The sequence below is a fragment of the Marmota marmota genome, unplaced genomic scaffold, assembly GCF_001458135.2.
Source record: "Marmota marmota marmota unplaced genomic scaffold, marMar, whole genome shotgun sequence".
Taxonomy (NCBI): domain Eukaryota; kingdom Metazoa; phylum Chordata; class Mammalia; order Rodentia; family Sciuridae; genus Marmota; species Marmota marmota.
In genome coordinates, this window is record NW_026000037.1 from 57,619,940 (window position 1) to 57,643,203 (window position 23,264).

The 23,264-nt window shown below is 32.6% G+C and overlaps 1 protein-coding gene across 3 annotated transcripts in view; it reads right to left on the reverse strand.

The window, feature by feature from the left end:
* Tlk1 (tousled like kinase 1) overlaps positions 1-23,264 on the reverse strand; it is a 139,217-nt gene that overhangs the window by 13,022 nt on the left and 102,931 nt on the right. For all 3 annotated transcript variants that reach the window (XM_048812458.1, XM_015479307.2, XM_048812459.1), the window contains exons 9-13: positions 21,773-21,883; positions 21,526-21,662; positions 17,856-18,044; positions 13,023-13,089; positions 874-971 (exon numbers count right to left, since the gene is read on the reverse strand). In XM_048812458.1, coding sequence (XP_048668415.1) covers positions 874-971; positions 13,023-13,089; positions 17,856-18,044; positions 21,526-21,662; positions 21,773-21,883 — 602 coding nt within the window. The remainder of the gene's footprint in view (positions 1-873; positions 972-13,022; positions 13,090-17,855; positions 18,045-21,525; positions 21,663-21,772; positions 21,884-23,264) is intronic.

Genomic DNA, 23,264 nt, shown 5'->3' on the forward strand with positions numbered 1-23,264 from the left:
ATTTTAACTGATAGAATTTAGGTTATTCTATAACTCTCATTATTTCATTCACCTCACACACTGGGTTACTTTCTTTGCTTTGCATTCCTTTAATGTGTACTATTCATGGCACTCATTTTGATTACTAGGGATCAAGAACAGAGAATTATAATTTATAATTGTTTTCCATTTCTTCCCAAATTCTTGCATAATGCATAATTCTTGCATATATGGCACACTAGAATACTTTTAGTTGAAATAATTTCTCCTTCAATAATATAACATTAACTTTGATATTCAGGCAACAAATATTTATTAAGTGCCTATCATATATCAGACACTGGTCTAGGTTCTGGTGCTACAACAAGAATAAAACCAAGTTCATTTTCTCATGAGGCTTACTGTCTGGCAGGAGACAGATAATAAGTGAAATTTTTCCAGATATTAATAAATACTATAAAAAAACAAAGCAAGGTAAGCATACTGATATAGGGAATAACATGAGACAGGGACCATTTTCTGAGATAGGGATGTTGACGGACAGCCTCTCTAATAAACATTTGGAGTGAAATAAAAAGTAAGCCACTCTGGTATTTAGAGGAAAAACATTTCAGTAAAGGAAATGGTAAGTACTAAAACCCTGAGATGGGACTATGCCTGACATGTCTGAGGAGGTCAATGTGCTTGTGACATGTAAATAAGGGAAGGATGACAGAGATGGAATGGTGTAATAGTCAGGGACCAGCATACAAGGCCTTCAAAGCTGTGAGAAAGACTGTGGATCTTTTCTGTGTGATGAAAGGCCTGACAAGGAAACAGTGTGTTTACACTCTTCATGGAGGAGGGGGAAGGGAACTTTTATCATATACAACTCAAATACAAATAATGACTCACTGTGAATTATCTTCATTGTTTATTCTTTTGAGCTCCCGTATGTGAAGATTTCTGACTCTTTCCAAACGTTCAAGTTCTGCCTGGATTTCTGCCTCTTCCTGAAAATGAAGAGAGGGGACTATAACAAGCTCAATTTATTTGTGATATAAAAAAGGTATTTTTACCCATGCATCAATTTTCTACAGTGATGGGAAGAACAGTGCATTATAAAGTTCCACCGAGTTAAAAGACCAAAGTGCTTTTTTTCAATGCCTGAAAGATAGAAAAAGATAAGGCAAAAAGCCTATGTCAAGAAACCATCCTCCACATAAAAAAAATCTAGACCTAATGAGATGCTGGATTTTGTTCTGTAGTACAAGAAATCTACTTTTATAACGTCTGTACCAAAAGTGAGTACAAGATAGTCTGAAGTTATAAAACAAAATGACCTGAAAAATCTTATTTTTTGTTCATTCAAATTTTAATTTAAGAGGGAAGAACTTAGTATAAAACACATAAAATGAAGAAATTTTATAATAATTAAAAGAGGAAGAAAGGAAGAAGATAGAATCACTGAGTATTCCTAGACCTTACAATATTTGGAATAAATCCTACTGTAATCCTAAAGAGACAGTAAAATAAAAAATGTAGGGAATGCTGTGGTGGATCCTCAGTTATTAGAGCAAACATAGGCAGACTAAAGATTTAAGCACTTTAACCACTATTTAATAATATTTTTATGAATGTATTTTTCATGTCTTTAAAATACATAATTTTCAGAAAAACTTAAACTAGATTCCAAAACAAATAAGCAGATATAGCACCCATGTTACTCACTCTCTCACACACACACTTTTGTCAATATAAATTTCAGTACTACTTAAAGGATGTACGTGTACATAGCAAATTTTGGTGGAAATATCTAGAAATGTCCTGTTTTTAAATATTCTGAATAAATATTGTTGAGTAAATAAATAAAGATTACCTTAGCTTAATATGTACCCAATACAATTACAAACTTGGACCACTTGCAACGGAGATTATTTCTGAATATTTCATTAGCTCTTTTGCTTTTCCTTTACTAATTTATTTTTACCTCAAAATATTAATAATTCTGAAATTTATTTTGAAATATAAATATTATCATTTCATTCAAATATAGATAACAGAGGTGTAAAGTCTATTAAAAGTTGAAAGGAATACTTTAAGTAGTATGGAGAAAACAAAAATCTTCAAAGATTTTAAAAAACTAAGTCTAACTATATTGTTTGTATTCTACTTAACTCTTAGGGTTACTTTTATTATTTAAAGTGGAATTCAACCACAACAACTTTTTGCAAAGATATTTAATAGATTAGACTTACATGATAAATGGAAAATTAAATGAAGAGAAACCTTTCTAGAATTTTGATTTTTCTAAACAGGTACACTTAACAGACTGTCTTAATTACAATTTCCTCATTTAATATAGCTTCAGTCATTAATATTTTTTGTCTTCCTCTGCCCACCTTCAGTACTTGGGATTGAATTCAAGGCACTCTACCACTAAGCTACATCCCCAACCCTTTTGATTTTTTAATTTTAAGACAGGGACTCACTCAATTGTTGAGGCTAGCCTCAAACTTTTAATCCTCCTGCCTTAGCCTCCCAAGCTGCTGAAATTACAACAGTGTGCCACTGTACTTGGCTACAAATATTTTTCTTAATGAAGAAAAAAGTAAGGTGACATACTAGGAGATTCATTAATCTAAGAGTCATTATAACAGGAAATGAATTTAAAAACTTTGCAACAATAAACTCAAAATATAACTTAGCTATCTTAATTTAGTCATACAAGACAGAATAAGAAATTGGTCATATAGATGTGCCTATGAATATGGAAGATCTTACATTAGACTATTGAATCTAGAAAGAGGTAACTTTTTCTCTTTGTATTTGTCTTTGTACTAACATTTGGTAGGCTGGCTAAATTTTAAATACTTGAAGCCTATTAAAATACCACCTGAAATAATTTTAACTTTTTTTTTTAAACTGTGGCATAGGGAGACTATTTCAACAGCCAATTTACTGAAGTTAAATTTACTGAGTCATACATATATATAATTATGAGATTCAACTAGATTGTTGATGCACCTATTTACATTTGTTTTATAATCACATCTATAACCAATATCACAAAATACTTATTTAAGAAAATAAAATATCTGTCTATATCAGTAAATTAAGGAAAGTTTTCCTCCTCTATAAAACATGACAAATGTGCTCCATAAAATTTTACAAAATAAAAGCAGTCAATCTTTATTCATTTTGAACTGTTACATTTACTGAGGGAAAAAAATGTTCAAAGAACTAGGGGAAATTACTGGATTCTCAGTAATAAGGAAAAAATGTCAAATGACGAAACTCTACCTGAACCTTCCTTACAAATAAATCCATACGCCAGTAAAATTTGTTTGTATTTTCCATCTTGTAACGCAACATTTCACAGTAGTATAGGCCATAATACAAAACAACATGATTCTGGATGAGAGATAATTCCACAACTCTAAGTAATTTCTCTCAAATCCCAATGAAAAAAGTATATACGCTATAATGAACTAAATATCTGTGATCCCTTCAAATTCATATAATGAAGCTCTAAAACCCAATATGATGGTATTTGGAGAGAGGGCCTTTTAGGAGGTCATTAGCATTAGATATGTACCTGAGGGTGGTGCCCTCATAATGGGATTATTGGTTTTGTGAGAAGACTGCCCCACTACCTCCCAAAGAACAAAGAGAAAAGGCTATATGTAAGCCAGAAGAGACCACTCACCAGAAACTAAATCCTGTTGGACCTTTGATCTTAAAACTTTTAAGATTTCAAAACAAGAAAATAAATTTCTGTTGTTTAAGCCATCCAGCCTGCTATTTTATTATGGCAACCTGAACAGACTAATACACATCCTATTAAACAAATGTCAGAGGCAATACTGTCTAGTATTCTCTCCTCATAGAAAGGGGCACTGCCCAGACTGGATCTGGCTGCAGGGCACAAGAGTCTAGAAAGCAGTAGTTTCAACAACTAATTTATCTTTAAGATACATTCAGATCATTTTCAAAGGTTTATCCTATAGGCTATACTCTACTTGCTTGAAACTGATATTAACCTCTGGGACATCCTCAGAATTAAACTTTTTCAGAGGGTTTAGGAGAAACGAGGATGACCTGGATTCACAACTAATCACTATAGAATGGAATCCTCAAACTCACAGCAAAACTAGGCCAGATCAGTACAATAAAAGAGAATCCAACCAGCTGAACTGACTTTAGTAAGAACACTTAAGTTTCAACCCTGGATTAATCCAGAAGCTGAACAGTTAATTAAAATGGAAAATTTAAAAGAAACAAAGAAAGAAATAACATTGAGAATGATTAGGTCTCTGTAGGCAATTACAATGTAAAAGGAACATGAATAATAGACTGTATTAAAGAGAGGTAGTTTTGGTGATCAAGTACAAAATAAATGGACATAGCTCTTATCTATTTAAAGGCACAATAATAAACAATGTAACACTACATACTAAAGCAGTTTTAACAATACTTTAAAAAAAGCTCTGATATTCTGAATTATATAAAAAAAAAACCAAGTCACACAAGTATACAGCAACATATCTCAATACTGCCTCATTGTTTAAAATAACCTGCAAAAACACCACCTGCGACATTTAAAATTTTTAATTATATATATGGAAGATTCATCCCAAAACAGTTTTGTCTCTCACAGATCTTCACCACAGAAATGTTTTCAATTTGTAAACAAAGTCTCCTCTAATAACTTAATATCTTCTTGGCTCAACTCTCTTCTAAGCCAAAAGCAAGCAATAGTAATGAAGAAACTGTTAACTTTCAGGTGAATTTGGAGTAAGCATTTCCCATTGTAACAAATTTTTAAAAAAGATAATTATTAAATGAAAGGTAGAGTGTGAAGGCTTTGAAGAGTTATAAAATGTATTTCAACATATAAATCTGATATATTTCATTCCCAAATTAAACAGTTTTGAAAAGTATTTAGTAAAACTTGAATGTATATTACATTTTATCCCCACCAAAAAAAAAAAACTTAATTTCCCCAAATTTCCTTTTTTTATATTAAAAAAAGCCAAGATAAGATAGGAAATATTTCATTTGTTTTTGCAGTGCTGAGGACTGAATCCAGGGCCTTCCTCATGCTAAACAAGTGCTCTACTACTGAGCTACACCCCCCAACACCCCGAGCCCAGGAAGTATTTTGATATAGCACTCTCAACTTTCCTATAATCCACAAGGGTTGGTGAAAGAAAATAATTTGTATGGCATATTATAAAAATGCTGGAAGCACAGAAATGCAACAGTATCCAAACAACATTAATTAAAAAAAACTAGTTCAGACTGACATTTCAAAAAGCTTGATACTGAATTTACTTAAAAATTAACACCTTTAAGTCCTCAAAAACTTGTTTCATCAACTATTAATAATGACATTCTAAAGATTATCACCAGGCAAGTGAAAGGTGAAATTGACAAAATGCACTATTAAAAAGTAATGGAGGGGCTGGTTGTAGCTCAGTGGTAGAGCACTTGCCTAGTATATGTGAGGCACTGGGTTCAATTCTCAGCACCACATATAAATAAATCAAATAAAGGTCCACTGACAACTAAAAAATAAATTTTTAAATAAATATATAAGTAAAATAAAATAAAGGTATTGTGTTCAACTACAATTTAAAAAATTAAAAACCTAATGAAATAAAGGGCAATGTAGAAAAAAGAAATAAAGGAGAAAAGTACCAACTTAATTCATATTTATCCTTATTATATGTCTCTAGATACATGCATTCCCAAATTCTAAATACAGATATGGGAGATCTGAACTGACATAAATATGAGCCAACAACTTCCAAAAACCACCTATACAAAGCGAGTCTGAATTTATCTTAACTTAAAAACTACTGCCCCATAATCACATTTCTGAGTATGATGGGGGGAGGGAGAGAACAAAATTATGAATTCCTATGTGTTTTCTTTTCCAACTATATAAATATTCCCTTCCATTGCCATCTCTAAACACCAAAAAGGTCACCATTGATGGGAGCATAGTGTATCTTCCTCAGGTGTATTTAATTAGGTAAGATTAGAATACAACATTTACTATTAATGTTTTCTTCTCTCCACCCTTTAAGTCCTTCATTGCCTTTTAAGAAAGAGGAGGAGTGGTGGTTTATTCTCAAGTGCATAAACAAATACACTGAAACCTTAACGAGGAATGACTTATGCTAAAATAAGTTGGTTCTGATTTTCTGTATTTTCCTCCATTTTATTTAAACCACCACCACCACCACCACCACCCCCAAAAATCAAACAAACAAAACAATAAATAAACCCACAACCTCCTCAGCAGCAAATAAATGTAACAAATCTAATGACTGGCAAATTTTAAACAGTATATTTATGTACCACTGTATCATGGGGCTGAAATTCCTTAATGTTAAACACTAACCAAAGTGCTGACACCAAGCCCTCGCATACACAGATACAAGACCTTACTATAGTACACTGTAGGCTTTTCTCTTAGCTTTTTGCTGCTTTTTAGCCTTTCTCAGGATGTTGGTGGATTACAAAGATTTTAACAGCATGAGAAGATTTAACTCTCCATCCAATAACAGCAAAAGTCTAGTCTTCAACTCTTCCAATATGCATATGCATATAAATGTCATGGCTTTAACAATCTGTATGATTTTTAAAGGGAAAGGCTGGTAGCTAAGAAACTTTTCTCTTTTTTGTAAAACTGTTCTCTAGACTGAACTACAAATCTGAATTAAACAAACTCTGCTCTAAGTAATGGGAAACATGACTTCTAAGGGTCTTTCCAAATGTATAAAAACTTTCACGTTTCATTGCTTATGTAACAACTGGATTCATATTGAACACTAAGGGAGTAAAACAACTTTTATCTCTAAATTTTCATTTTGGTAAATGAACATCATCTACTACCAAGATGTCTGATTACAAATGTGAAAAATCGGAGCCAAGACTATCTGAAGGTCCTTAAGAAAATAGGAGGTAGAATATAAATGACTGAGAATTTCCCATCTACAGCTAGTTTCATGTTCTCTCAGCAAACATCTTTTATAGGCTACTACTTTTTAAGTGAAAAGCAGTAAAGACAAATATTAATGAAGAATTCCAACACATCTTAGCACCTTTCTGGTCCACATACACCAAGTCAGGAGCCTCATAACGTTCTTCATGAGCTTAACTGTGACTATTTCAAGCTTCATGCATTTCCACTGCAAACCACTGCCTATGCAAGTAGCATCTGTGTTACAGTCTATAGAACACAGTGTACAATGTAGTTGGCTTTATTTAATTGATAGAAGAATTCTCAAAATATTTCTTTTGGTCATGGTCATAAATATTGAGATGAATACAGAGTTTTAAAGATTAAGCCCTCTAACATTATGTTTGCTCATTATTTTAATTCAAATCTAAAGTGACAAGAAATGCCACTTTATGCAAACTTAAATCTTTGTGGTCATACTAAGATGATTATGGTATTCTAAAAAGAAAGACCAGAAGGGATATCAAACTCCAAGAATATTTGGGGGTCAAGTCACCTAAAACCAACGCCCTGTATTCTCCACTGTTCAAAAGGCTTGTAGACAATCCATTGTCTTCCATTTCAACTAGTTGCATAGTCCACTGTGAAGGAGTGAGAAAGAGCTGTGTACTTGTTCTTGACCTGTAAAGATTTCATCATGGAAGATTAATACTGATGCTGCTGCTGCCTGTTACTGGTTGTTTCTCTTTGCAGGTGCCAATATCGGTCAGAGAACAGGATTTCAGTGGCAGAGTTGTTGCTATACTGTTATCTCTTCAGAACGGAGGCACAAGGAGAGATGAATGCCACATCGCAAGGAGCAAAGGAGAGAGAGAGAAAGAAATGGTGTCAGGTGGCATGTTGGATGTGATTTTTGTTTTAGTAGAGATTGAGATGACTGTAAATTGTTTAGCTGATTCCTTCGGTCTGCAAAGATACCTTTGTGTTGGTGCTGATGATTCTTGACTAATCCTGTTTCAATCACAAATTGGTTATGTTTTCCCAGTTAAACTTTTGGCATGTATATTTAGGGCTTACAAATCAAATAAACATACTCTCACATGCACACACCAAACACACATTAAAGCCAATTCCTACTATGCTATTTAATATTTGATACTGATTTGTCCAACTTTAATAATCAAATATTTAAATAACCAAGAAGATGATGAAATTTGAAGACTAGAAAACAAAGAGCAACACATATCCATATGCTGTTCATATCACAAACTTGAGTAACAGCAGTGTCAAGACATAGTTACAGATTCTAATAACTTCAAAACTTCTATTCCCTTTTAAGTATGACTGGCAATTTGTATCTTTTTAAAAGCATTATGACTACAGAGAGAATCTATCATAAGGAAGTTGGTTTTTCAGGAATTTTTCCCCTCATATGTGTTCGTTTATAACAGTCCTTTCAAATCATTTCTTTCTTGTCTTCAACTTCTGAATGATAATCTGATTATACAAACAACCTAGCAGAGCTTCTCAAATCACAAAGATAATTGTTTTCCCATAACTTGAGTTTATGAAAGACTATTATCAAAACAGGATCAACTAGTGTGTGATTTGTTTGTTTCCTTAAATCCTAAGATTCCACATGGGGCAGAAATACATAATATAGGAATGTTTGTGGCTTTGCCTTAAAGAACTTCTTCTTTTTTTTTTTTTTTTTGTACAGGGGATAGAACCAAGAGGGTACTTTACCAGTAAGCTACATCCCCAGCTGTTTTTATTTTGAGAAGGGTCTCACTAAATACTTAGGACCTTGCTATATTGCAGAGACTGTCCTCAAACTTATGATCCTCTTGCCTCAGCATCCAGTCGCTGGGATTAAAGGCTTGTACCACCACACCCGGTGAGAAACAACTTTTAAAAGACAGGAAACAGTTGCCTTTGCAACTATAAGTTTTTCATAAGTGAACAATGAGGAAGTTATGCATAAGTACTGGTAACAGAAAAGTTACTTTCTTTTTTGTTAATAATTTTTTTTAGTTGTAGATGGGCCCAATACCTTTATTTATTTATTTTTATATGGTGCTGAGGATCAAACCTAGCACACCTCACATGTACAAGGTAAGTGCTCTACTGCTGAGCTACAGCCCCAGTCCAAAGTTACTTTCTTTTTGAAATATTTTCAGTAATAACTTGTATGGTCTCAGGTTTTATTATATAGTTTTATTCTGTTCTATGAAATCCTTAAGATATTTTTAAAAAAATATTCCAGAGTATACGTCTTACAAAAAACGTGCTTCACTGATCTTTAAAAATAAATTTAGAACAGAAAATCAGTAGAGTAGCTAGTAATAAAGAAATATTTTAGATGCTATAACAATCATGAACATAATGTGAGAGAGAGAAACAAAAAGGATGAACGTAAAAAACACCTGATTAACACTGCTCTGAAAAAAAATGTAATGTTTCTCAAAAAACCTGAGGAGCAAATACTCCCATTACTTGAAGACTGTACTTTAGGAGATTTAGGAGATATGCAATGAGAGCTACAGTGAATTAATTCTTATGAATACAAAAAATCAACTTACTATTCATCTACAATAAAATAAATTTAGAAATAAAGCACATGCATATTGCCACTGAAAGATGAGTAAAGGTCAACGTTCTGGCTCTGTCATTCACTAGTCAGTCACTAGTCTTTATAAATAGTCAAAGAATACCAAAAAAAAGAAAAAAAAAAGATCTTTGCATTCAAAAAGTTAAAATTTATGTTCACTCAAAAGTGGTTAAAACTTCAAAGTCTACAAAAAGAATTATTATTTTTTAAAGGTAATATTATGAAATGAGAATTTGAATCATGCCTGTATTAGGTAGAGTGTGAAAATAAATCACTTGTAAATGAGTAAGCAATGAATACAAAACTAGTAATAACTAAAACAATATTTATATTAAAGAATTTTTGATAGTGAAAAAAAGTGATCTGTAAAGTGACTTTCCTAATCTCAGAAGACAAAGGTAATAATTTCATAAGTAAAGTTTACTTTTACTTTTTGGTGGCAATTAGAAACACCAACTAAAAACACTTTATCATAGCCATGTACTTATTTTTGGAGGTTTCTATCTGATTCTATCATAGTTTAACCACTTTGGACTTATTATTTTTCCAACACTACAGATTAGCATGGAATGTGAACTGAACATTATGACTTATTCAATGGTAAATAAACTTTTTCATACTTCAGATTACCTATTTGAATTATCATTAATATCATTACAAAATACAGTGCATATAATTTATTCCATTTCAAAAAAAAAGGAAAAAAGATCTGTTCATACTGCATCAGCTTCCTTATTAAGTTAGTTTTTAACTTCTCTACTAACAAATTTAATCTAATAAATAATTCTGCTTAATGTTAAGCATTTATTAAAGGAAAAGAGAGAAGAGAGAGAATGAGTTACCAATGCAAAAGTATGCCAGGCTCCAAACCTAAACCCTAAACTGACATCCCACAGGTTACTGGCTGTACAAGTTACATGGTCATTAAATATCCAAAGATCAGATCTGATCCGGCATGTGGTAGTAGCTACACAACTTACAGGTTTGGGTATAGTTTGTGTCAGCCTAATACACCCAGAACCACAGAGAGCTAATAATATAGTGGTGGTAATGTCTTTTCTCTTGACTAAAACCTGTCTTCTGTGTTAAAAGTTTATTCAATCTTTTTTTTTTTAAGAAAACAGAATAACCTATTTATAATGACCTATTTCCAATTGTGCTTTAGAAATCTATTTTTAATACATGAACCTTACTGCTTGTTATTTTTTAATTGCACAATTAAATAGTACCCAATTGTAAGCAGACACCTGCTATTTATTTGTGCTCTAAAGGTGACATTACTTGCTTAGTTTTATCCTCTGTATGTATTACTACTAGCAACATTCTTTAAAAATGCATTCATTCATCTCACCCAAAATAGTCTCTCAGAAGAAAATGTGAGTAATTCAAAACATACAGGTATATTTCAGCATTACTAGTGATCCATTCTCCCAAAATATTCTATGATGGAGGTAGGTCAAGGAAAAGTTGTAGATTAAGAAGATAAAGTCAGAAATTTAAGACTGCTCAGTAAATTTGATAAAAGTTGGGGTGGTGGGGGAAACACGAAAAAGATTATAGAAAGGACAATTATTAGAAAGAATGAGTGAATATGAAGAATGTAGAAGTCAAACATTGGGAAGGAGGATAATATGAAGGTTAGAACAGAACGTGAAGTATTCCATAATAATTTGTAAGTATTTATATAATAACTAGATGCATAAGTATTCTTCAATTTAGAAAATAAACATATTATTTATAGAAACAAAATATTTCCCAAACACAAGGAAAGCTATAAATTAATCATCAAACATCCAAAACCCCAAAACAAACTCTCCTCTGAAGCCTTTTCAAAAGTGGTTTTTTTTGCTAAAATAAGTAGTCAATTCTGAATTAAACTGCTTTAAAATTTTGAATTTCATAAGATAAGATTTTTCATAAGGCACACATACACAATGTAATCATTATGTAATTTAAACTTTGTTATTACATGTGAATAACCCTTGAGGTAGAATTCTAAATATATACTTAGTTGTATATACTAGTAAAACTAAATATCTATTTCTTTATCACCAAAGGCTGGTTAGAAAATAATTGATAGCTTTTTACATGGAATATCAAGAATAAGCATTATTAAAATAGCTTAGGTAGGCACATAAATACTTGTTATTCATCCTGTACTAAAAATCCCTTCTTTGCTGCCACAGTTCCATAGATCCAATATAGCTCTATTACTACAGAATGATTACTACAGTTCTATTGTTCCATCTGATGTAGAAAATAGACAAAAGCTGTCTACTGTATCTCAAAGAGCAGGAAAAAGTCATTAATTGCAACAGAAAAGAATAAAAGGACTTTTTTAAAAAGATGACCAAAATAAATAATTTGGAACTCACTGTTCAAGTAATTTAGGTTGAAGCTTTCTGGGCAGTGGCAGAGACAATTATAGTTTAGTAAAGGACACAGATACAAATTATAAAATACACATCTACAAAAACACAAAACATTTTTCTATTCCCTATAACCAAATGGCAGTGTGTATATATTTATATATATTTTTTTCTATTCTCTGTAAGCAAAGACAGGCGTCTCTGGCATATTGATAATATTGCAAAAACAAATTAGTATATAGTGTGATGGTAGCAGCTACCAGAATGGATTTCTCAGTCCTGTTTCACCCAACCCAAGGGAGATGACCTCATAAATAGTGTCTTTAACTAGTTCATCAACTCCTTTTAACTACACTTTAGCCTGTTAAAATTTTTAAATAAATCAGATAAGCAGAAACCAAAATAAAACACTGGATAGAACAAAGGAATCTTTATGTCTATTAGAAACTTCATTTGGCAGGGAAAAACTTTACTTTCTTATCACTAGTTCTTAAAAAGTTTGAATTAAAATAAAGACCTATAAAATCAATGGAATTTTTACAACTTCAGAGTTAACAAACAAGTACAAAGCTATACATTATAAAAATTTACAATAACATACAGAAAGTTTTTTCTAAATTATGTCATTTTATGACTAATGATTATTTCTTTTAAACTTTATGTACGTATTTTAATCAAAACTTTATGTACGTATTTTAATCAAAACACGTAAAGAAGCATTTGACAAAAAAAATTAAGCCAAAGAATTTAAGTATGTTTTTGAGAGTTGTTATTTTAATTCATTATGAAACAGACACAAACAACATGGAATTTTACATTTTACCTTAAAAATCAAACATTTTCTATCAAAAGGTGTCAATGAAGAGTAATCTAAAGACCCTGGCATATCAGAATCTCAGTATTTTTAAAGTTAGTTGCCACAAAGTCAAGAAATGTTATTTTAATATACTCAAGATACAAATGCAACTTAAAGAGTTTTTTGTTTGTTTTTTTTGGTCTGGGGGTTCTAAATTTGGCATCTTTCTCTTAAGTTTTGGCCTCTAAAATACAGAGAACACAATTCTCTACTTTGGTAGCAAATTAAACTAAAAATCCAGCATGTTTCACATACCTTTTTGAGATGTCCTAGTCTAAGTTTGAAAATTTCTTCCTGTTCATGATATTCTGCCAAAGTCAACCTGTCAAAAGTGAAATTTTAATTCTACATTTTGAGATTAATACTTATTATTTCTTATTAACAACCAGAAAAACATGATAAAAATGGCCAAATGATAATACTAAAAATGGTGACAATTTTTAGCCAAAAATTCTTTATATTCTTCAGAGTATATGCCTAATACCTATAGATGGAGCAATTAACTAACAATTATTTGATCAGTACCATCTATGAAGTTACCCAGAATATAGAAACAAAGGACACAGGGAAAAAAGACAATTTCTCCTTATATTTTAGTTTGAGCTTACACTCTATATGGAGGTAAAGAGGAAAAAAAAAAAAGAAACAATTAAAAAATAATAATTTTAGGTTACATTAAATTCTTCTTAAGAAAACAAAAAAGCATGGTGGATAATAACAGTAATTTGCTCTAGTTGTTAAATGCTCTTGAGACGATTTCAGAGTACATTCTATACAATGGCAAACTAGAAGAAAATATATGAGCATCAGGCTGTAGATGGGCAAGCAGGGCAGAGCAGATCATGCATGGATTTTAGGCCACGTAAAGAATATCAATTTTACTCAAAGAATAATGGGAAACCACTTCAAAGGATGTCAGTCCAGTCTAGGTATTGATTTAGGAAAAAAGGAAGAGGGAAAAAAACAGATGTTACCCCCTTGTCTATATCAGTGTATGAGGAGCAAAATAAAGGAAAGCTAAAACTACCCAAAGCATGCAATTCTAAAAATTCTTCAGTGCTGGGGACTGAACACTGGGCCTCATACATGCTAAGCAAATGATCTATCACTGACATATATCTCCAGTCCCAAATTCTTATTTATTTATTTATTTTTTTGAGGTTCTGGGATTGAAGCCAGGGCCTTACACATGCTATGCAAGAACTCTACCATTGAGCTATATTCTTTCCCCAGTACTAAATTCTTTTTTTTTTTTTTTTGGTTACCAAGGATTGAATTCCAGGAGTGCTTAATCACTAAGCCACATCCAGCCCCTTTTTATATTTTATTTAGAGACAGGGTCTCACTGAGTTGCTTAGCGCCTCGCTATTTGCTGAGGCTGGCTTTGAACTTGCGATCCTCCCTTGTCAGCCTCCTGAGCTGCTGGGATTACAGGATGCGCCACTGAGTCTGGCTCCAGCACTAAATTCTTAATAAACATAAACTTTAAATCTTTAAAGTATGGGATATGATCATTTTATTATCAATTCCAAATATTCTTATGATAGCTTTGAAAACTAACCATTTTAATATATGTAATGGGACCGCTGTAAGACTTATATACTATTCTTAAGAAAAATGATTCTGCATTCTGATAAAGCAAAAGAAAGGAACATAGCCAATACTAAAAGAAAATGAGGTTTAAAAACTAAATATAATATCTCAACTAACTCAACGCAAGAAAGCTTTTAGGAAAGCTGGCAAATAGCTTCTAGATATGTACATATGCCATGAGTGGAAGTTTAATTATATAATGATATAATTTTCTACTCTTAAAGTGGGGTTTTAGGCCCCCTAGTAGAGCATGGGATGGGCTCAGACTTTTTAAAAACTGTATATTTTTGTTTGTTTCTATATAGGAATAAAATACAATTCTTTACACTGATTTTTACTGAGTTAACAAAACACAGCTAAAATCTGGTATTTGAAAGCCAAAACTAGTACATAGCAAGTTCTCTGAAAGTTTTCTTTTTCTTTTTCCGGGTACCAGGGATTGAACTCAGGGGCACTCGACCACTGAGCCACATCCCCAAGGTCTCACTGAGTTGCTTTTTGCTGAAGCTGGCTTTGAACTTGTGGTCCTCCTGTCTCATCATCCTGAGCTGCTGGGATTATAGGTGTGTGCCACCATGTCCAGCAAGTTCTCGAAATCTCAAAGCTGTATTCTACTAAGAAGTTTCGTTATCATGAAAAACTGCCAAGTTCCTACACATGCAGATTGTTGGAATTTCTCCCATTTGAGAGGAAGAATATTTTGCTTTCTTGAGTTGGTATGCTACTGACTTTCAAGGGCAGTGATTCTTACCATTTTATAACCACAGGTATCTAAAGAACAAATCTAAAGCAAGTTATAAAATATTCTCCCAAGAAACGTTTACATATATATAAATAACTTGGGAGCTGACAGATACCAGTTTTAGTGTTCCTATTCTAAAGGCCTTGTCTCACTGACTATGATGCAAACCTCATCATGGCAAAAGAGCCATTTCTTACATTTGTCTACATTTCCCTATTATGAAGTACCTGACAAAAGCTTTTTAGATATTTCTGTTGTCTGTCTACATTAATGGAAAACTTTTTTAAAGAAATGTATGTATTTAGATAAATGAAAAGTGGTCAATCTTCTCTAAAAAAAATAGGATTTGGGGCTGGGCTGTAGCTCAGCAGCACAGTGCTTCCCTAGCATGCATGAGGAACTGGGTTCGATCCTCAGCACCACATAAAAATAAACAAACAAAATAAAGGCATTCTTGGGCTGGGGATGTGGCTCAAGCGGTAACATGCTCGCCTGGCATGCACGGAGCTCTGGATTCGATCCTCAGCACCACATAAAAATAAAATAAAGATGTTGTGTCCACCGAAAACTAAAAAATAAATATTAAAAAATTCTCTCTCTTTCTTTAAATAAATAAATAAATAAATAAATAAAGGCATTCTGTCCATTTACAACTACAAAAAAAATTTTTTTTTAAAGAAATAGGATTTGGTTGCACAGAATGAAAAGAACTAAGCTAGGACAGTATTAACATTAATGGCTTTTAATTACCAATTGTTAGGCTGTTTTAAGGTGATTTTTCAAAAATCCTCCTAGCGAGTCATTTGGTTAAGTTATTTAACAAAATCTTTTATTCACAAGTACTATAAGGACACAGCTCTTCCCAAACAAACCATGTCTTCCTATATGAATCTTATCAGATATTAGGTTGAATTTATTAATATTTTATTGTATACACATACACAAATATATTTTATTTAGAAGCATGTTAACACTCTTAAATAAAGCTGTTCAGTAGGTTTAAGAAAATCTTCAGTAGGTTTATAAAAAAACAGGGGCTGGGGTTGTGGCTCAGTGGCAGAATGCTTGCCTCGCACATGTGAGGCACTGGGTTCGATCCTCAGCACCACATAAAAATCCAAATAAACAAAATAATGATATCATGTATATGTATAACTAAAAAATAAAAAAATTAAAAAAAAACCCCAAAACTTTCCAAACAAATTTAATATCCAATGACAATCTGTTTCATAAGGAAAATAACTTGAAGCCTCTAAGTTAAATGATACAAGCTATAGTAAATAGACTATTAGAGTCACTTAAGGGTGGAGGGAGCATAACTCATTTATTTATTAAAATTTAACTGAGCTTTACTGAACATTTAACCATAAGCCATGCTTTGAGGATTAGATTTTTAAAGGAGGAGAGGCATGGTTTGTCTTTGAAAAGCACAAAACAACTAGGAATAAAGGGAATTTCTTCAACATTATAAATGAGGTTTTATAAAAATAGATAACTGACATAACAGTTAATGGTAAAAATTTTGAAGATTTCGCCCTAAGATCAGGATGTCCACTTTCACCACTGCTATTCAATACTCTAGTGGAAATCCTACCAGAGCAGGAAAAAGAAACAAAATGCATTCAAATTGTAAAGAAGTAAAACTGTCTGTATTCACAGATGGCATGGCTCTTCATGTAGAAAATCCGAAAAAATGCATGAGGAAAAAAAAACCCCGTTAAACCTAATGAATAAATTCCGCAAACACACAGGGTATGAGATCAATACACAATAATCAGTTGTGTTTTTATACACCATAAATGAACAACTTGAAAAGAATATTAAGGAAACAATCTCATGTATAACAACATCTAAATAAACAAAATAATTAGGACTAAATTTAACCCAGGAAAAGAAAGACTTATATAGGGAAAACTAAAGAATTTTAAAAGATCCAATTAAATGAAAAGACTCAAACATTGATGGATTGAAAGGAAGGAACCAGTAGAGAGCAAAAGGTTGAAGACGTAAGATAAAGAAGGTATCAAGAAGTTCCTTACATAGCAGATGATGGAATTCAAAGCACCATATTTTAACAGAGGAGGAAATATACCCATACAAAATATCAAGGGTATACATATTTTCTAATCACATAAATTCATGTAAGTTCTTCCAGAAAAATTAGAAAAACTTTTCTTACAGAAAATATTAGTTTAGATATACCTGTACACTGAAATTTTAACAAGGGTGTTCTCTGTGGGATGGAATCACAGTCTATTATTACTCTCTTCCACGTTTTCCAAATTTTCTATGATAAGCATGTGACAATTTTTTTTAAATGCTTTTATCATTTGAAATACAAAGAGCGAGTCATTTACACAGAAAATTTAGAAAACAAAGAGCAGGAAAAAAAAAATATTCACAACCAGCACCATGAATTGCTTTCAGAAAATAAATGACAGTTATAATACTTAAATTAACATTCCCTCAGAAAAGGAACATCAATAGGAACACTGAATTGAAATAATCAAAACTTTGACACTTTAACTGATTCAGACTTATAAAAAGGGCAGATTCCAGTATCTACTTACAAAAGTAGAATTCAGATGTTTGGAGCTTATTAATTTAAAGCTAAATTTTCAATATTGACTTCCTTCCTGGCCATAATTATTTTTACTTTTTAAATATTAATTATAAACAACATCCATTACTAACATTTATACTCACTACGTACAATTTTTAAAAAAAAAGGAAAATTCAAAATAGAGGCTTACAGTTGTGGTAAATTTGGTCTAACAAAGGGATCATTTTCTGCTCCATTGACTGCTTTGTTTTTTCTTTGTTTTGGTTCAGAATTGGTAGAAGGTGCCTGAGAATTATTAGCTGTGGGAGGTTTGCGTTTGGCTAGAAGTTTCCTTTGCCGTTCAATATCTTCCCTTTGCTGATTCACCCATTCTTGTTGCCTATGTAAAAATGAATAAAACCATATTAACCTTCAATTACTTTTCACAGTTAAAACATGAAAAAATACATTAGAAAACATGAAAAATCAACATAAATTTGTAACCTTTTGGTTCTACTCCCGTGAATCAATTTCTACTCATCCTTCAGGTCTCATTTGAAACAATCATTTTTAAGTGAGATGTTCCCCTAAACTCCTGGTCCAGGGAAAGGTGGGTTGCTATACAGAATCTCATGGTAACTTGTCCTCATTTCTGCCTTTCTAACAAATACAATTCCTGTAGATACTTCACCAGAATGTCTCTGGTAAGCCTATCTCCCTAAGAATGGAGAGCATATCTACTTTATATCTTCTTGTACCCCTAACACTAGCACAGTGATCAATACATAATGTGATATGCTCAATAAAAAATCATTGATGAAATAAATGAATGATCTTAAAAAAAAAAAAACCCTAGCAGTTAAGAATGGGGCAGGCTTTGTACATGCATCTCACATATAAAAACCTTTATACATTTTATATTTATATTAGCAGACAAGATTACAAAAGGCAAATAGGAATTTAATATGAAAGTGTTATTTTCTAAATTTATCTGTTAAAAAGAAATTTTGAAGATGTGTAGTTGATGTTTTGAAATGAAACAAAAATTTGCCTTAATATAAAAAAATTGGGGAGCAAAAAGAATTTTAACAATTTAAGGAAAGACAAATAAGGGAACAGCAAGAGACTCAGCATGAATTTGAAAACTAGGAAGTTAATAAATGTGAAGTTATTAACATTTTCCATTCAAGAATCTAAGCAATTTTGCCATGAGCCCACTAATTCTAAAAGCAAATAGATATTATGTCTATTACAAATATACAGGTTGGAGATTTTTAACAGTTTGATCAGAGCATTAAGTAGCTTAACAGGGGATCTTTTTGTTAAGCTATCCTATCGTACAATATCCTAAGCTAATCAAATAGTAATTATCTTGCTTTTAGGTCACCATACCGTGTAATGCAAAAAATTTAAAACTCTACCTAGTTATGGTATTTAGATTTAGAGCAAGTCAAAAGTTTCATCTAACTCCATCCCTACCATTCAAACCACAACTATAGAGCCCCTACTGGTCTTCTGCATACACTCCCTTCCCTTTCCTATGCTTTGTGTAAGGGAACAACAGAATAAGACAAGAATGAAAGAACAGGAAGAACCAAGGTAGAAGAGCAAAAGGGTATAGAAAAATCTCAAGAACAGCAAAGTGAGACTAGGACCTTAAGCCAGTTTTCACTTGGAAGGAGGAATAAATAATTTCAGTTATTAAAACAGTAAATTTTAGAGCTGAGATGTAGCTCAATGGTAGAGCACATGCCAAGCACCTGCAAGGCCCTGCAGTTAGATTCCCAGCACCACACACAAAAAACCCCAAAACTTGTGTGTGTGCATACAAACCAAAGATTGAACTCAGGGGCACTGGACCACTGTGTCACATCCCCAGCCCTTTTTTGTATTGTATTTAGAGACAGGGTCTTACTGAGTTGCTTAGCACCTCACTGTTGGTGAGGCTGGCTTTGAATTTGCGATTCTCCTGCCTCAGCCTCCTAGCTGCTGGGATTACAGGTGTGTGCCACCATGCCTGGCCAAAAGTAATTTTAAAAACAATTTCAGAGTACAATCAAGATGCTATAAGTGCAAATAAACAGCCTAGTTATAATCCTAATAGAAAGTAAAGAATTTCTAGAATGGATATATAGCTAATATCTGATTATTCAGGAAGGAACGTCCAATTTAGAGATTATTAACATGATTTATTTTCATTAATTCATTTCTCTTTTCATCCTCTAATCACTTTATTCCAATAATTACAAACAACATAATAAAAATATGTAGTAACACAGTAAATCCCGAATAAATGCTTATTAGTGATAGCTAAGACACCAAAGTTATTTTGATCTTTTCTGATAATTCAGTGGAGAAATTTTAACTACTGGCATGCATAGTATTTATACTAGGTCATATTATGCATATTAGACCATGCGTATGAATTATGTAACCTTCCCTTTTATTTATTATAGGACAACTACAGGATCTGGGTTTTGTAGCAAAGTTTCTTGCTCACAAGACACTAAAAAAATTATGGCTTCTATCTCAAATCCATTTCTTGCTCTTCTCCACTTTTACAGTCAATATATTAATTCGAGCATGATCACTTTCATCTGTATACTTTTCCATATTAACTGTCAACAATCTATCCTCTTTTCACTATTATTTCCATATTATCAGTTGTCATTCTACAACTCAGATCTGATCACACACACTACATATAAACCTTTAACAATGTCCATTATTCACAGAATTAAAACCTAAACTCTAGCATCACAAGGATACTGTCCCTTATTGTGTTATGCTTAATACCTAAGCACAGCTGTACTGAACAAAAAAAATAAAATAAAGTAAAATCTGTTGAGAGAGAAGGCCATGTTTTTTAGCAAGTTGTCCTGGGAACGCATGTTTGAAGCAGCATTGCTGATGTGATACCATGTGAAATAGGCTTTGCTCTGTTTTTCATAAGGGACTGACTCTGGGAAAGCTGATGTAGAATTCTGGCATACTCTGCTTCCTTGATTTTTATAAATTTCCCAGAGGAAAGAGGAAGGAAGGAAGGAAGGGAGGGAGGGAGGAAAGGAAGGAAGGAAGGAAGGGAGGGAGGGAGGGAGGGAGGAGGGATGGATGGATGGATTAAATAAACAAATGAGCCAATGGGAGTAACATAGGTCCTGGCTCCCTTAACACGGAAACAGCCAACCTATTCTTACCTAACACCATCTAAACTCAAGAAAATGCAGTGTATTAAAGTACACCTTTGAAATGCTAAAGCCACATGTTCATTTCAACTGAGTTATTAAATCTGAGGCAAAAGAAGAAAAAAAGTTCTTTTCCTTAGGAATAGAGAGAGGTAAGGGCTGAATATTATCACTTATAGACTAGGAAATGGCAAAAATAAAATTAAGTAGAAAGCCAGGTGCAACAGCACAAGCCTTTAGTCCCAGCGCTATGGAGGCTAAGGTAGGAGGATCACTTGAGCCCAAGAGTTCAAGACCAGCCTAGGCAACATGACGAGATCCTACATCAAATAAATAAATAAATAAATAAAAATAAGAGGTATGTAGAAAAATTCCAGGAGACAGACAGACGCAGACACATACAACTCTTCCAATGAACAAATTTCTAACAATTTTCCTTCCAAATTATCACCTAAAAGTTAGAATGTTGGTTATATTTAGGAAAGTCAGACTTCAGAATACTACATTATAGATGAATGCTAATTAATCAATGTCTGTTTAAAGTTAAAATTGTTAACACCCATTTCACATTCCTTTCAAAAAATAAGGGGAAGATGTTGAGTGTAAGTCCAAATTTATAATATTTTAAAGTAACAAAAACCCAAAGAAATACTAATTTTTGAAAATATAAGAATGACTAAAAAAATAATGACTAACTTCACAAGATTCTGAAATGCAAAACCATCTGTCCATTGTTCAGTAAATGAAGCGCCATGTCTAACTGTTGTAAAGTGCCCAAGGCGTAATCTATCTTGCATACTCTTCTCTCTGCTTGACAATTTTTCTTGTGTACTCTGAAAAAAGGAGGAAATATCATCATTCAATTTTATTCATTAAATTTTAAAAGCATACAAGACAAAAGGGGCTAGGGAAGCAGGGAAAATTTAGTGAACTTTGAACTTACCTTTTCAATAAGAAGTTTCTTGCTCATTGATATGCACTTATTTAATCGTTCTTTGTATTTTTCAAGTAATTTTTGTTGATCATCTATTTGCCGTCTGAGATCACAGTTAGCCTAAAATATACATAGAAAATGCAAAAGGTCTAGAATTTGTATCTATGAAAAGCTTAGGGTTTTTCTTTTTTTTTTTTTTGCAGAACTAGGGATTGAACTCAGGGGTCATCTCCCACTGATCTATATCCCCAATTTTTTCCATTTTTTAAGACAAGGTCTTGTTAATTGCCACAGGTGACCTCAAACTTGAGATCCTCCTGAGTAGTGGGGATTACAGGCATATGCCACCATACCCAGCTCTTAGAAATATTTTTAATGTTTCTGAATAAATTGTACATAGATAGGATTAATAAAACTAAATTATCTGAGCATGATGCTTTGAAAAAATCAAGCCTACTTACTAAGGGACAATAGAATTAAATGTAACTCAACTTGTGCTAAAAATACATGAAATTTATATACATATTCCATACATTCAAATCCACACTCTAAGGTACATAACACTGGCTAAGTTAACTAAGTTATCTGAATCTAAGTTCAGTTTTCTTATTTCTAAACAGGGGCAACAACATCTACCTCAGTTAAAAATAAATGAAATATGGTATAGAATATGTCTTAACACTTGAGAATAAATCTGAGCTAGGCACAGTGGCACACGCCTGTACTTCTAGCAACTTGAGAAGCTAACGCAGGAGGATCATAAGATTGAGTCTGGCCTGAAAAACTTAGAAAGACCCTTCCTCAAAACAAAATAAAAAGGGCTGGGATGTAGCTTAGTAGTAGAGCTTCTGTATTTCTGTAAAAAAAAAAAAAAAAAAAAAGTTTTTTTTTTTAAAAGAAAAAAATGAGTGTTCTCTTAAAATAAACATCTTCTCTATTAAAATTGTGGATGATGCTATAAGTTGCTTATCCAATAACTATTCCCACCATTCTTCCTTAGCAATAAGATACCAAAACTCTTTTTAACTCTGTAGGCAGTCATATGCTCAAAGAGGCCTTCCTCTGATTAGAATAGTGTAGTAGTAAGAGGATTACCTGGAAGACTTGCTGAGACCCACTTCTGCCAGTTTTCTGAGTTAACAGGTCTAAGAAAGGGGCTAAAATTTTCCATTTCTAACAAGTTCTCCACTCATGCTGATATCTAGTCTGAAAACAACAGGTCTAGGCAAATCATGGAAGAAGCTAAAGTACACTGACATTATGTCTTGAAAATGACCTAAAATAGATGTAATTCATACAAGACCAACAAATTGTGTGTGTGTGTGTGTGTGTGTGTGTACAATGTGCATGTATTTAATTTGAAAAACCGACTCTAAAATTCCCTCAGGACTACAAAGGGCACCAAAATAGCCAAAATGAAATAGAAGATATTTGTTGAACCATATATCAAATTTAATATAAAGCTACAACAATAATCATCACCATCATCAACCAAATTCTT